The sequence below is a fragment of the Tiliqua scincoides genome, chromosome 2, assembly GCF_035046505.1.
Source record: "Tiliqua scincoides isolate rTilSci1 chromosome 2, rTilSci1.hap2, whole genome shotgun sequence".
Taxonomy (NCBI): Eukaryota; Metazoa; Chordata; class Lepidosauria; order Squamata; family Scincidae; genus Tiliqua; species Tiliqua scincoides.
Window position 1 is genome coordinate 122877679 of NC_089822.1, and position 12007 is coordinate 122889685.

The 12007-nt window shown below is 46.6% G+C and overlaps 1 protein-coding gene across 2 annotated transcripts in view; it reads right to left on the reverse strand.

Moving 5' to 3' along the window:
* Positions 1–1615: 1615 nt before the first annotated feature.
* The window catches only part of PDE1B (phosphodiesterase 1B), a 118522-nt gene continuing 108130 nt past the window's right edge, over positions 1616–12007 (reverse strand). For both annotated transcript variants that reach the window (XM_066613648.1, XM_066613649.1), the window contains exons 10-15: positions 11777–11897; positions 11040–11121; positions 10499–10616; positions 7764–7900; positions 6645–6763; positions 1616–4664 (exon numbers count right to left, since the gene is read on the reverse strand). In XM_066613648.1, the coding sequence (XP_066469745.1) occupies positions 6666–6763; positions 7764–7900; positions 10499–10616; positions 11040–11121; positions 11777–11897 (556 nt within the window). In that variant the 3' untranslated portion in view covers positions 1616–4664; positions 6645–6665. The remainder of the gene's footprint in view (positions 4665–6644; positions 6764–7763; positions 7901–10498; positions 10617–11039; positions 11122–11776; positions 11898–12007) is intronic.

The following is a 12007-nucleotide window of genomic DNA, read 5'->3' on the forward strand; positions in this document are numbered from 1 at the left end:
TGGTGCCATAATTTGAATCTCATAATACTATATTCTAGGCCTCTTGGGCAAACACAATAAAAAGAGGAAGAGAGCTATTAATATATCAGAAATATCCCGAGCTGAAATCAGTTGCTCCTGAAAGCTGTGTGTGAAACTAGATATGCCAGTCATATGCCTCTATAATAGAGCCATGCAAACCGTGACCTGGGGGCCAGATCCAGCATTTGTGCGGATCTGTCTGCCCAGTGAGCAGACCTTTCAGTTCCACTCAGGTACCACACAAAGTCCCCCTCGATCAGGAAATGGTCTGGGCAGTTAAATCGTCTGACTGGTTTCGAAGAAGGCCACATGATAGGATGTCCGGGCAGACACGACTGCCCAGAGCATCCCTGTCCCTTGATCGAGGGGGACTTAATGCAGCACCCAAGCAAATGCCTATCCAGACAGGGACTGCATTCCAGGCGCGCAGTGGTTGCAACTTTGAGCACCGCTGCTCTGTAATCACAATCTGAGCCATGCTCATGCAGAAGCAATGAAAAAAGTAAAATCTGGACAAATTTTCACAATTTGAAGCTTGAGCGTTGACATTTGAGTTTCCACATATGAATTTGAAATTCAGGTATTTAAAAGTTGAAGCGTTTTCCATAAAACGACTCCATTTGGGAAGCAATATTGGACCTCAAAATCACTTTGCACTGAGATCTTAATATTGTTTCTGGGTACAAAATTCGATCCCAAGCTCTCTTCCTTGCTTTAATCAGCCACCTGTAGTCCATTGCTGCTACAGAGCACAGATATTCAAGTAATTGAGGATTCTCTCTTATGCACCACACTCTGAAAATTCATTTAGTATTGGAGAACTATCCTCAAAAAACCAATTTCCAAACCAAACTTTGAGCCAATAATGGATTTTTTGTACATAAAAAAGCACCCTGCAAGGGTAAGCGTGTGCAAAGTAGCCAGGGCTAGACATGCTTTGTTTTATTATTTTTTACATTTATATGCAGTCCATCATGGAACTCTGTGACTTCCATGAAATTCCCAGGTGGTCACACAAATCAGCACTGACCAGACCAAGACTTTGCTTAGTTTCAGCATAGCGGCTGCATTATATTCCCTGGGACACCTTTCAAAATAGCTACAATCCTACCGATCTGCTCTTTGGATTCTGTCCTCCATATGCCTCACCTTCCACCAGACTCCCTGTTCTGCACATTCCCAGTCATGAACAGCTGGTTGGCAGATCTGTAGCATTCTTAAAAGGCTCTGTGTGCACAACCCAGCTGCTGGATCAGAGAGAACTGCCTTTGTGCAGTTGTGCATTTACCATTCCTAGCTAAATTAGGGCAAAGTTCCCCCAATTGGAAAGAATATTCATAATGTAAAGAGAAAGCATTTGAGTGGAATATTCATTTTGCCCCTAAGATGACTGGGCATCCAATCTGTTTCCTACAGAGGGCTATAACTCAGAAGGGCTGGTTCAACTTCTGTTTCATTCCAGCCACAAGACACACCAGCTGCTGTTTTAAGACCTCTCCTCCTCTGTGTTCACCCTTGTTTTACACAGCACCTCCAACAAGGCCTTTGTGTGGTGTTTCAGACAAACACAAACCAGCACTCAAAAGGATTGGTCTCATTTTTTGCCTCCTTTTATTTGTTTTTGCTATTCGTTCCTTTCCTTTTATGCGTTAGGAAAACATGCGCAATAGTTTGGATTCTGCACTGGAGTATGGAGCTGTTATAATCAGAATTTGAATCCAAAAACAAAAAACAAAAAAAGTTACTGCATGGTAGAAAAATTATGCCCAAGGTACAAACACATACAGAGTTTCATGGACCAAATGTGTTGACAAAGGGTGTATTTACAAATGGTGGGCCCTGGATTGGGAAGAGGGGCAGGGAGTCTGGAGAGGAGAACAACAAGTTATTTCCAGGTTGGTCACTTGGAAAAAATGGCGAAGGCAGAACTAAGAGAGCTCCAACCCTTGACAATCCCTGTTCAGCCACGTCAGTCTCAGGGGAAAGCACTTAAAGCACTGGACAAGGCGTCGTAGCTGAAGACACAGGGAATGAGTTCTCAGCCATGTCCCCACCCTAGGTGGGCACAAGGAAGGCAGGAAGAAGCTGAGGCCTGAATCACAAAAGTCATGGTATGACTTGAACAGAGTTCAGGCAGGGGCAGACATTCATTCTGAAGAAATGGAGAGGGACGTCCTGTCCTGCTCCAGCTTCCAGAACCTTCCATTTTTCCTCCCTCACCTTCAACAGCTCCAAACTGACCTCCCCTCTTACTCAAGAGCCCCAATTCACCAGTGTCTCCAACATGCTTTCTCAAAACCTCAGTGCAAATGCATGCATTCATGCAGCTACCACATTTAAGGGCTGCTCTTAAAAGGAATCAAAACAGCTTGCCTCACCTGTTTTATTCTAAGAACACCTGAATCTGCAAAGGCAAAGATATCCTTTTTTCTTTGTGCGCTAACCCTGGTACCTTAAGAACTGCATTAAAAAAAAAAATACTTGCCACAACCAAATTGGAACAACCAATTTGTCCAACAATAGAAACTTTCACTTTTTCTACAATTCTCATAGTGGAAGACCTTCTCCAGTCCTGGGATGGTCTTAGAACCAATCTACACACAAGACTATACTTCAAATTGTAGGAGAGGGGGGAAATCACATATTTCAATAGCTCCCCCGAATTGAAACTGGTGGCACTTAGAAAATGAACTTGTTAGGAAGAAGGCTAGGTCAGAACTCTTTCCCCTGATATTACTCGTTTACCAGGGGAGGGGATGATGATATGGGGAGCATTCAGTTGTGTTATTCTCCCAGCTTCATTCAAAAGTGGAAACTGTGCCAGATGCTTTGTCTGAATGTGTAGATTAGCCAGGGAGAACTTCTATAAGTCATTTATTGTCATAACTTCAAAAAAATCACCCAACCCAGCTGCCTTGGTGAGAATGTGAACTGACTGGCTCCTGTAGAGCAAACAAGTCACAATGCATCATACAACTGCTTCTCCATGCAACCAGCTTGCCTCTCAACCCATTGGGTCATCATCCAAGCTTAGCCACGGTGGCCACGACTGTTTTTATTGCTGCTTCCAATGCTCCAGTACTGGTCCCTACATTGCCTTAAGCTGTGCATGCTTAACCATAAAGAGATTGGCAGCTAGACTGGCAACCACTGGGAGCAGCAAGTGGATCAAACATTATATAACAGAGGAGAATCCCAGGCTAAGAACTCTCAGGTGTTTGAGAATCAGCTGTGGTTCAAGAGAAAGAGAATCTGCACTTGCTGAGAGGTATAGTGAGCGTTAGCACTAAGCTCTGGTCTAGGAGCTCAGCCCCGGTTCTGACCTGCAAAGCCTCACTCTCTAGTTTCTCCAATAACCTTCCTGAAGCTCTGCTCCCTATCCTAAATCCAAGCCTGCAATGGATTGCCCCTCTATACCCCTGATCATGTACACAGAAACACACACCAGCCATGCAAGGAGACAAGAGCCCTGAGCAAGAAACATCCAAGCCCACATTCAGTGGGAAAGAGAACACTTCCAGCTGTCAGGAACACACAGGTCAGGAAACTACGTATTTCCTTAGAAAACCGCTTACAGGAAGCGCAACCAAGGCTGAGTTTCTTATTCCAAACGCTGCAGCTGCAAAACAACTCATTTAAGCACAAGACGGCCTGCCATCCACACTGCAAATCATCCGCAGGCAGGCTGTAGAGATTCAGCCACAGAAGGAAGTGCAATCCCACTCCCAGTCCATGCCCAAAGAGGTGACGGGCGAGAGGATACCTGCCCCTTCCCAACAGGAGCTTAATCTCACAAACAGTGCTGTGGTTGCCAGGACTGGACCATGGTGAGTGGTAGTGATCACCGAGAGGGGGACTTGTGTGAAGCACCTGGTCATCGTATCAGTATTGCTTGGGAGGGACGCAGCAGATCCAAGCCATTTTGCCACAGCAAAAAAGAGGTTGGCTGGTCTGAATGAGGCCTATACATACAGCGAAAAGAGAGGCCTATGCATACAGAGAAACACAGTAATCATGCATGGGGCTGGGAGAGACATTAACAAGCTGCCCCAGGAAGAGAACTGCAGTTGTAACCTGGGGGGGGGGGGTGCACAGAGGAAGAAATTCCTGGATACACTTGGTTTGGCTCACCACCAAGGCCAGCTGGATTCCATGCTGATCATACAGGAGCGAGATTCTCCCCCTACAACCATTCCCTCACCCCATCCGCCAGCCAAAGTACACTTTCAAGCAACAGTTTTAAAAACCAGCAATGGCAATTGCCTTGGCAGTCACTTTGCTTATTTGGCAGTGAGAAGCCTTACCTAGGCGATTCGACACACAGGAAGTGGGGGGGGGGGGTTTCAGTCCCCGATGCCACTATGGCCATTTGCTCACTGGTGCTTGGTAATGGGGAGTTAAAACAGGGAATGGTTGTCTCTCATTCTCTGCATCTCAGGGATGGGGCAGGCAGTGGGTGCTGTGTGATGTCGACATCGCTGACTCATTAACGATTGCATTTATCATTATTAAGATTATTACTAGTAGTTATTGATGGTCGCATTCATGTCACACCCTTCGAGCCTGGGGAGGCTCCCTCCCTCTGTGGATGGTGCTGAGTCGATGGTATCGAAGACTTTGGAGTAAACCGCGTTGGGGACCTGCTGGTTTAAATAAAAACAGAATCAGAGGCGGGCCTGTGTGACGGGGGGGGGGGGCGGGACGGGACACAATCAAATCTCACACCAAGAAGAATTCAATTATGTGACTTGAATAAATCATGCAAATTACACACACCTGCAAACTCTTCTCTCTTTGGAAATAAAGGAACCTGCCTTTGCCCCGAGTCAGACCTGGATCCTTTTAGCTCAGTATTGTCTACACTGGTTGGCAGAAGCTCTTTGTGTTTCAGGTAGTGGGGAGGGGCTCAACTTCAACCACTTCCCCAGCATTAGATGACAAAGAAAGGGAGAGCTGGGTATTGTCCACATAGTAGTGACACCCAACTTCAAACCCTTGGATAACCTCCCTTGGTGGTTTCATACAGATATTAAAACAAGATGGAAGAGAAGACAAAACCTGAAGCATCCATACACCAAGGGCCTACTGGTCAAATAGAAATCCCCCAGTAACTCCTTCTGGGACCTGTTGGCCAAGAAGAACTGGAAACACTGCAAAACAGTGCCCCTCAGGCCCAGCCCAACCAAACATCCCAGAAGGACACCATAGACTATGCCAACTCTCCAGGAGTTTGAAAACTGCTGTAAATCCTTGTGGGGGTAAGGGGGAGGTAGGGGGAAGGCAGTGGTGCGATCCTGGGGATCACGCCGCTGCCTCCTCCCTACCCCTGCCCCTTAAGGGGGCAGAGGCCAGGGACCACAAGCTGGAGCGTCATGACGCCCCGGTTTGAAAAGCCCTGGAGATGCTCTTGAATGTCGCTGAGAGGCCCAACATGCATGCACTCTCCCTGTACGGTCTGCAGCGTAGATCTCCCACCAAGGTGAGCAGAGTAGCTTAAGTCTCAAAGCCTGGCCTGAAGCCAGATTGAAAACTGAAAACGTTTGCCACCTGGCTGCTCGGAATTGTTCAGTGGCTCCTCATTCTACTTGTGAGGGTTACTGCAGTGACCCAAAAGGCCTAGTTCTCACTGAGGTGGCAAAACTATGTTTGGGCTGCACCACTTCAGATTGCAGGTGGAGGCTCACGTGATGGAAAAGGCTTACCAAAAAAAAAAAACCTCCATGTTTTTGTTTAAAAGTGGAGCTAATCAATACAGGTTGAGTTTCAGTGTCCATGATGGTTCTGTTCCCAGAACCCCCATGGATGCCAAAAATTGCATTAAAGGAAATCCATTTTTAAAAAAAATTGTCCCCTTGATCAGCGATTTAAAAACAACTTTGCTTATCTTTGTAATGCACAAGACTGGCAGCAGCCAGACAATTAATCAGTCTCTCTCCAGGTGTTTAGAAAGGCTTCACTCAGAGGCAAGCCAACCCTCTCTTCACGTCACTGAAAGCTCGGGAAAGAATGCAAAGCAGAGGTGATAATCACTTCTGCTTTGCATTTTCACACGCTCTAGGGGAAGGGAGGGGTGGCTTGTCTAGGAGTGAAGCCTTTCTAAGTGACTGGAGAGATTGTCTGACTACTACCAGCTCTCCCCCATTACAATGGTATGCGAGACTGTTTTTAAAGAGGACATTTTCCCTTTAATTTCTCATCATGTTGAGATAAAACCACCGGTGAAAAATCCATGGATAATTAGGTTATACCTGTATATTTGTGAAGCTTTGCCGCAGGATAATGTTCAACCTTATGTCTTCGGCTCAATACAAGGCGAGAGCGAAATGAAACACTGCCTGAATTAATATCACTACTACATTAGGTATTTTAATATGGGTTGTATGTATTTCTCTTTTATTTTGCTTTTTGAAACTCCCAGCTTCATTTTTACGTAAAAACAACATAAGCAAAAATAAATAAAAAATCTCCCACGTGCAGAAAACCAGCATGTCAGGCAGAAGATAGAAATTGCCTGAGTGGGGTGGGGGAACAACGACAACATTGGTGTGTTTCCTTCTGCCTGCCCATTGGCTTGGATTGTTTATATACCCTAACAAGCCAGCCAATGGTTAAGGAGTGCTCACCTTGCTCCTATATAGGCAATGCTATTCCACGTTGCCATTCTGATTGTGCTGGTTTTCAGGCGTGCTTGCCTCCTCCTCACATGGTGACAGCTCATCAATAGATGTCTGGTTGGTGATTCCTTAGGAGGGAACACAGCTATTAGAAGTAGAGGATGATGGGCAGACACCAAAGTTTTTAGGTCAAGGGGCAGCAAAGATGTAGGTAAGACAAGACAAAAGTGGTCTATGGAGAATTAAAGCTTGAAAAGGGATCTAGAAGACAGGAGAGGAAAGCCTAATGAACACAGAATGGGGATCATGCCAGCACTACGGGAGACACAGCAGGGTCAGGCCATTTTCAGAGGCACTTTCTTCTTTTTGTGAGCTGCCTTGAAGGCTCTGCCAGGGACATCAAGCAAAATATTAAATTTATTTTGAAATAAGAAAGATGTGAAGAGGCTGGAAGCTGGCTGATCTGTCTCAAATAAGGGCAAAAAGAAAGAAGGGGGAAATTGTCAGAGAGGAGGATAATGTGGGGGGCGCTCTGCTCAGTAATGACTTTTTGGAAACCCAAAAAGCAAAATGCCAACCACCAACTCAGCTCATTGCTCTATATCAGTGTTTCTCAAACTGTGGGTTGGGACCCACTAGGTGGGTCGCGAGCCGTTTTCAGGTGGGTCCCCATTCATTTCAATATTTTATTTTTAATATATTAGATTTGATGTTCCCATAGTAGGAGGCTGCATTTGGGGAAATGTTATAGACCTGTACTTTGAACAAGCTACTTACTATGTATATTCTTTTAACAATGATAGTCAATAGAACTTACTCCTGGGTAAGTGTGGGTAGGATTGCAGCCTAGGATTTTTAAAAATTTTCCTGCTTGAGGATGTTACTTCAAGTCATGACATCACTTCTGGTGGGTCCTGGCAGATTCTCATTCTACAAAGTGGGTCCTGGTGCTAAATATGTGAGAACCACTGCTCTATATTATAGTGTTTCAGGCTCCCCCTATTGCGCCCGCCAGGCAATGGGTGGGGAATGTTGGAACTCAGTTCCAAGTGATTGAAAGTCTTGAGTGGGAGGGTTTCTCAGAGTTAGCCACATCTCCCCAAGCCCTACCCCACCACCCATCCATACCACTAGCAGCTCGCTCCTTCCACTTTTGCTTGTTCTCTTGGATGTACTTTGTCCAGGTGGAGCGGAAGCTGTTGATGTCAGCATTGATGTCTCCCAGCTCACCGTGGTCATCCACAGACTGTTGGCGCCAGTGTGAACTGTGGGCAGAGGGATACATAAGCAAAGCATGCTGCAAATCCCTAGAATGACCACTAGAGACACCAAAGAGAGGTTGCTGGGATGTGCCACCAATCCTCCCCTCCTTTCCATACTTGAGCTCCCCTACATGCGTATCAATATGCATTTGATGGGCTTGGAGCCAATGAGAGATTCCTACACCTCACACGTATGAAGCATCAAAATCAGCTTTCAGTTAAACAGAAGGATCCCTGCCAAAATTTATGCAGCTGATGCCAACAAGTGGGGAAATTCGTTCCTATTCCAAAATACTATAATCCATCAGGCCCGAGCATCAGCAAATCATGCTCATCAAGTCTTTCCAGAGATTTATTGGGTGCAATTCTATATCACCCAGTTTACTGTCTCTACATGCAGAAAGGTGGGAGACTGAAATAGTCCCATATGAAATAGACACACTATGGTAAAGGGGTGTGTCTTACAAAGTATGACAAACCAATCACACAAAGACGTTAATATCTGACTTATAAGGCCTTATCTACATGTTCACTGATATCTGGGCAAAAAGGCACTTTGGTTCTCTAATGGTGGTTCTTGTTTTTTAGCAGGGAGAGAGAAGCCACACTATAGAAAAGTCCTTAAGGAACAATAATGTCCAGCAAACCTGCAAGGTCAAGTCCTTTCTGAAAGGACTTTCTGAAATCAGACTGCAGGTGGAGTCTGTGTTTCCAAATGCTCTCTGATCTTGTCATTTTTCAATAAAACCCTGCAAATGGAAAAGTTGAACAACAGGGAGAGGACTTTGCTAGAACTTTCTCCCTCATAGGCTACTTTTCTACATGCAGGGCATCCCCTCCCCCTTATAGGAGGAATTATTCAAAAAAATGTTATCCCGCTCACCCCCAGCAGCAGACTAAAGAGGTACAGTGATGTAGGACTAACAAATGATTTTTGTTGATTGAGTAGCTTGGCCTAGCTAGAATACTGAGAGTGAAACAAGTGATAGACCACACTCCAGGGAGGTTAACAGCAAGGAAAGACTAGACAAAGGCAGAAGAGGAAGCAAAGGTGACTGGCAAAAGAAGAACTTCTAGCCGCCCAGACCAAATATAAACTGACTCAAGGTGCCTTTCCCTAGAGGCTTTCTTGTGGTGTCCCACCTGAGCTTTGTGGTGGTGTACATAAGAACATATAAGAACATAAGAACAGCCCCACTGGATCAGGCCATAGGCCCATCTAGTCCAGCTTCCTGTATCTCACAGCGGCCCACCAAGTGCCCCAGAGAGCACACCAGATAACAAGAGACCTCATCCTGGTGCCCTCCCTTGCATCTGGCATTCTGACATAACCCATTTCTAAAATCAGGAGGTTGCGCATACACATCATGGGGTGTATAGGCAGAGCTCCTGCCACCGACTGAAGAATGGAGTCCCAACACTCAAGAACTAGCTTCCTTCATTTTAATTGATGCAGCCCTGCCTTGTCAGCCCTGCCTTGTCAGGCTAAACAGGCAGCTCAACTCATTTCTTAGTTGCTGTTTCGCATTGTTTGTGAAACAGCAGGGAAGTTCTCAGGAAAGCCCCCTTTCAGGCTGGATGGCGAGGTAAGATCCATCCCTCTCCACTCCTTTGATGAGAGTCTGATCCCTTTGTTCTCAAGCTTTTCAGCATTTAACTATTTCAATAATTTGGTGCTTTAATTTTTGACTAAAAGAAGCAGGTGCCCCATCTTATTCAAAGAACTCTCCCAGCCTCAGGAAGAGACATCAAAGAGGAAAAAAACACCATCCACTGCCTGGGAATTGGTAGTTCTTTGCAGAGGGCTTGACAGACGGTTCCTCCCTTGGGGATCTCCAAGCAAGGCCAGGGCCTTGCACAGAGCAAAGAGAAACAGCCTCCACACTGAGCTATGCCAAAGTATTTCCCAGCAACAAAGGAAGCCGTTTTCTACAAAGCTCGCCTTTGCTGCTGGCTCTGTGGCTTGCCTCCTGGGAGTCTGGGGACACAGGTCTGTCAGCCCTGGCACCTTGAAAGGTTCTGTTTGTTCCTGCAGACTGACACCGGCTCCCTTTAGTCTTCACTTCCTTCCCCGACAAGCAGGCGACATGCAATCAGGGAACCATTCCGCAGTGCCTCTGACTCACAGGGGCGGCTGGAGATGAAGGCCCCAAAGGGAGCTGCAACCACCCCAGCTTTCTTTGCTTTCAAAGAGCAACCAGCATACAAAACCCTTGACCTCCAACTCTCCCTGCTGCAAGCTGATCTGAAAGTCAATCTCCCAGTTTAAACACACAGCCACCAAAACACCCACTGTGATGATACGGGGTCTGTTAGAGAAGTGACGGAGTTGTCATTCAGTGCAATGGAGCGTCTGCATGCAGATGGTCCCTGGGCCAATCCCCATTGTCTCTTAAGACCCGGTCTTACATTTTTAAGAAACACGATTGTATTGGTGATTTTGCAGAAAAGCAGCTTAGACATTTTAGAATAAATTCAGGATAATTGCTGAGAACTTGTAACAATAATGAGGGCAGTAACAAGCCTGATCTCTCTCTTGGGAGTAGCTCTCACTACACTACCCAGGCCAGTGCTCTCCTTTTCCATCACCTCATTACAAACCTGCTCTGCTGCCCGGAGGATTTGTTCTTGGAGCCTTCCTCCACCAGGGGAATGACCATCTTCTCTGCCACATCCGTCAGAACTTGAAAAGTGGGCTCCACAATGAAGTCAATGAAACCTGCATGAGAGAAGGAGCATCAGTAACAGACCTGTGGATGCTGAACCCCCAGCACCACTGAGGGATTATGTTATGCTTCCCAAACTGTGGACCAAGGGCTGGCGCCAGCTAAGGCACAAAAAGGTGCTACCTGGCTGCCACAAGGCATTCTAGGGTGCTCACTGGACGATGATTGGGTTGCAGGCCGGTGGTAGCTATGGCGCCATAAGGCATTATGGGGCACTACTTGGCCACTAGTGGCTGACAAAGTGGGTTGTAGCACTAAAAAGATGGGAAAGCACTGAAGTAGTGAGCAGGGAAAACAGTGCAGCAGGGCATGGAATATACCAGGTTAACAGGAAAGGTGGCAGAGGGCAGCAGGAGTCATGACTAGAAGACTCAGGCAGGGACAGGCCTCACTCAGCCTCGTATTGTACGACTCACCAATCTGTGACTGGGCCACCAGCGTGGATGTACGGTCACACAACGGGGAGAAAGGCAGTCCCAGCTCAGCCTCCTTGTCCCCCTGGAGATAGTAGGAGGATATTAGGGTGAGTTTTTTGAATGGGTGATCTGACTGAAGGCAACACTGAAGCATGGAGTGGAACACTGCACTAGAAAAGGCCCTGGCTGCATTTATGCCGAGGAGCACAGGGTTAGGACTACTTGTGGAAAATACTGCAGCTGCTGGTGATCTCTGAGAATCCCTCTTCTATTTCTTGAGCTTTTAGTTCTCATGGCTACGGGGAGGGGGGGAAGAGGAACACAAACGGAGTATTTCTCCTAACATAGGACCTGAAGATTGCCCAAGAGTAGCTTGCAATAGCCAAGATTTGATGATTCTTTATTCCCAGTCTCTGCTCCAGAATCCTGGCTACTTGCTCCCCTCAACATTCTCTAAGAGATGCCACTCAAAGAACACATTTTGCGCTCTCTATTTCAAAACACACGTACACTGCACTTGGCATAAAGAGGCATGGCCCAAGCCCATTTCATAGGCTTCCCTGTAAGAATGCTTGCATGTGAGAAGGCCCACTCCTTCCTGCCTGCAAATACTTCAAAGGGAGCTGTGCCCGCTTCCTACTTGAGAGTAAGTGTGCGCATCTGGCAACCGAATGACTACCCAAGCTTCAGCATTCTCATGGGAAGCCACCCTCGGATGACCACAGAGATCCCCATACCTGTCGGAAGAATTCTTCCATGAGGGCCTTGGTCCATCGACAGTGCACAGTCCATTGTTTGGTGGGGTGGCTGATGTCGGCTGCGTGCAGCAACAAGGAAAGGGCTTTTGACTTATCGATCCTGGAAAAACAGCACCGTCAGAACAGTGAGAACTGAGTAGCTCCAGCATCTCCAGCATGATGGGGCTCGTTTTAACCAATGAGGGCCACTCAGTAACCACAAGGAGCCAA